Raw genomic sequence first — 2,274 nt, 5'->3', positions numbered from 1 at the left:
AATAACCCATTAATTTATCTGGTCTCAGAATGAAGTATTGGAGTTAGAGATATATAATGCGCCAGATGCTAATTTAAATAAATGAGCTATTTTGAAATAGATTTGAATATTTGACCACTACTCAAATATAACGTATATTTTAAACATTTTTTTATCAAAAATATTGGAATAGAATGAATTTTTTTAAAAACATTTTTTTATAATCAATCCAAACGAGTTCTTAAATGAAATAGTTTTACACGTCGTCCATTCACAATGTTTGTCACAACTTAAAGATTAATGCAAGGAAGTGATCTAAAATTTCAAACAATAATATATAGAGAAGACGGAGATTTAAAGAATTAAAAAACCATAACTTGACGCAATCGATCATAATATGTTGTCGTATAAGCACAAAAAAGGCATATTTTAACCAATTTTATCACCCATCTTTTTGGCCTATAAAAAGTTGGATATTATTATCATTCCTTGAAACTCAAACAAAACAAACATGAAACCCAACTACTCAATCTTCATATTCAAGCTTCTCCTCTTGCAATATCTATCATCCCAGCTTTGTCTTTCTCAGGATTTCGATTTCTTCTACTTTGTTCAGCAGGTCAGTTAAATTAAATTCTATCTTTATAATTATTTTTCTTCTGTGAATTAATGAAAAAAATAATTTAATTAATTACTATGTATTTTTGTAGTGGCCGGGAGCATATTGCGATACAAAGCAACAACGGTGTTGCTATCCTAAAACAGGAAGGCCTGCTGCAGATTTTGGTATTCATGGCCTTTGGCCTAATTACAAAGATGGAAGCTACCCGTCCAACTGCGATCACAATAGCGTTTTCGACCGAACCCAGGTAATGTAATCGAATTAATTAGCACAAGATCCAACGAGTGAGTATATAGTATGATTATGGACTATATAGTGATAATTTATCCATGTTATTAGATTTCAGATGTATTAAGCAGCATGGAAAAGCATTGGCCATCATTGAGTTGTCCAAGCAGCAATGGGTTAAGATTTTGGTCACACGAATGGGAGAAGCATGGCACGTGCTCTGAGTCCGAACTAGACCAGAGAGAATATTTTGAAGCAGCTGTTAAACTCAAGGAGAAGGCCAATCTCCTCAAACTCCTTAATAATGCGGGTACGATTTGATGATTAAATTTACCATAGCTTTCGAGTCAATTGTGTTTAGTGATTTAAATAGTATTTTAGAGTTTTTTTTTTCTCATTTCCTCTCATTAAAAATTTGGATGGAGGCAGCCCAGACAGTACCCAATCAACATCTACCACATAACAATTTTTGTTTTAAAAATTTGATTTTTTTTTTCTTTCCACTATGTATGAAAAATGGCTGCCCTTAGCTTTATAGTCATCCATTAGTTTTTAAGTTTTTAAGGTGGCAAAGAATAGAAATTCTCTTAAAGGAATGACAAAATCATAAAAATATGTTGGCGTGGGATTCTGTTCAAGATCATTCCAAAACAAAATCTCAATATCGGTGTGATGCTTGTCCCAACAGACTCTGATATTTAAGTTGGTATCGAATCGAGTAAGGGATCTTGCATACCTCTTTGTGGTTTGGGGTGTTTCCTTATATATAACCTTGATCGTTCTTGACAAATTTGCCCAAATATTTGTATATGGACTTTGATTGTGTCAATTGGGAGGTCAGTCGTCGGATCTCATTTGGGGGTTGAGTCGTCTCTTACCTCGACTATCAAGTCCTAGAACAACTCTTTTTCCCTTTTGACACTTGAACCTGTCAAATCTCGTGGGTTGCAACGAATGGAATTTGTACCTACCTCAACTATTACAAAACATATTTTAATTTTTTGTTCACATGAAAACTCTACAAATTTTAACATAACATTTTGACTTAACCATGTCAATTAAATTGCAGGAATTGAAGCAAATGATGAGTTTTACAGTTTGGAGAGCGTAAGAAATGCCATAGAAGAAGGGATTGGGTTTACTCCTGGGATTCAATGTAATAAAAATTCAGCTGGCAATGCTCAACTTTACCAAATTTATTTATGTGTTGATACTTCTGGTTCTCAGTTCATCAAATGTCCAATTCTTCCCAAGCCAAAATGTCCTTCCACTATCCAATTCCCCAAGTTTTAATTTAATCGCTTTAATTCATTTCTAGCTACATTAATTTTACATTTTTTTTTAATTCCCTTGTAATTTCATTCGCTAATTATCCCTTATGTTTAGCTTTATGGATTATAACCAGCAATCATTTGCTTGCTAATAAAATTAATCACTTTGATTCA

General features: G+C 33.0%; 1 protein-coding gene across 1 annotated transcript; it reads left to right on the top strand.

Annotated features, from left to right (window-relative positions):
- The first annotated feature begins 415 nt into the window (after positions 1-415).
- LOC120081918 (ribonuclease 3-like) lies at positions 416-2,274 on the top strand. Its single transcript, XM_039037099.2, has 4 exons — positions 416-598; positions 690-848; positions 941-1,139; positions 1,899-2,274. The coding sequence occupies exons 1-4, from the start codon at positions 491-493 to the stop codon at positions 2,120-2,122; spliced, it is 690 nt and encodes a 229-aa protein (XP_038893027.1). The 5' UTR covers positions 416-490; the 3' UTR covers positions 2,123-2,274.

Source organism: Benincasa hispida, chromosome 7 (genome assembly GCF_027475165.1).
Source record: "Benincasa hispida cultivar pf3 chromosome 7, pf3_genome.v1.1, whole genome shotgun sequence".
Taxonomy (NCBI): Eukaryota; Viridiplantae; Streptophyta; class Magnoliopsida; order Cucurbitales; family Cucurbitaceae; genus Benincasa; species Benincasa hispida.
The sequence above is the reverse complement of the archived record's forward strand: the minus strand, read 5'-3'. Positions and strand labels throughout refer to the sequence as shown.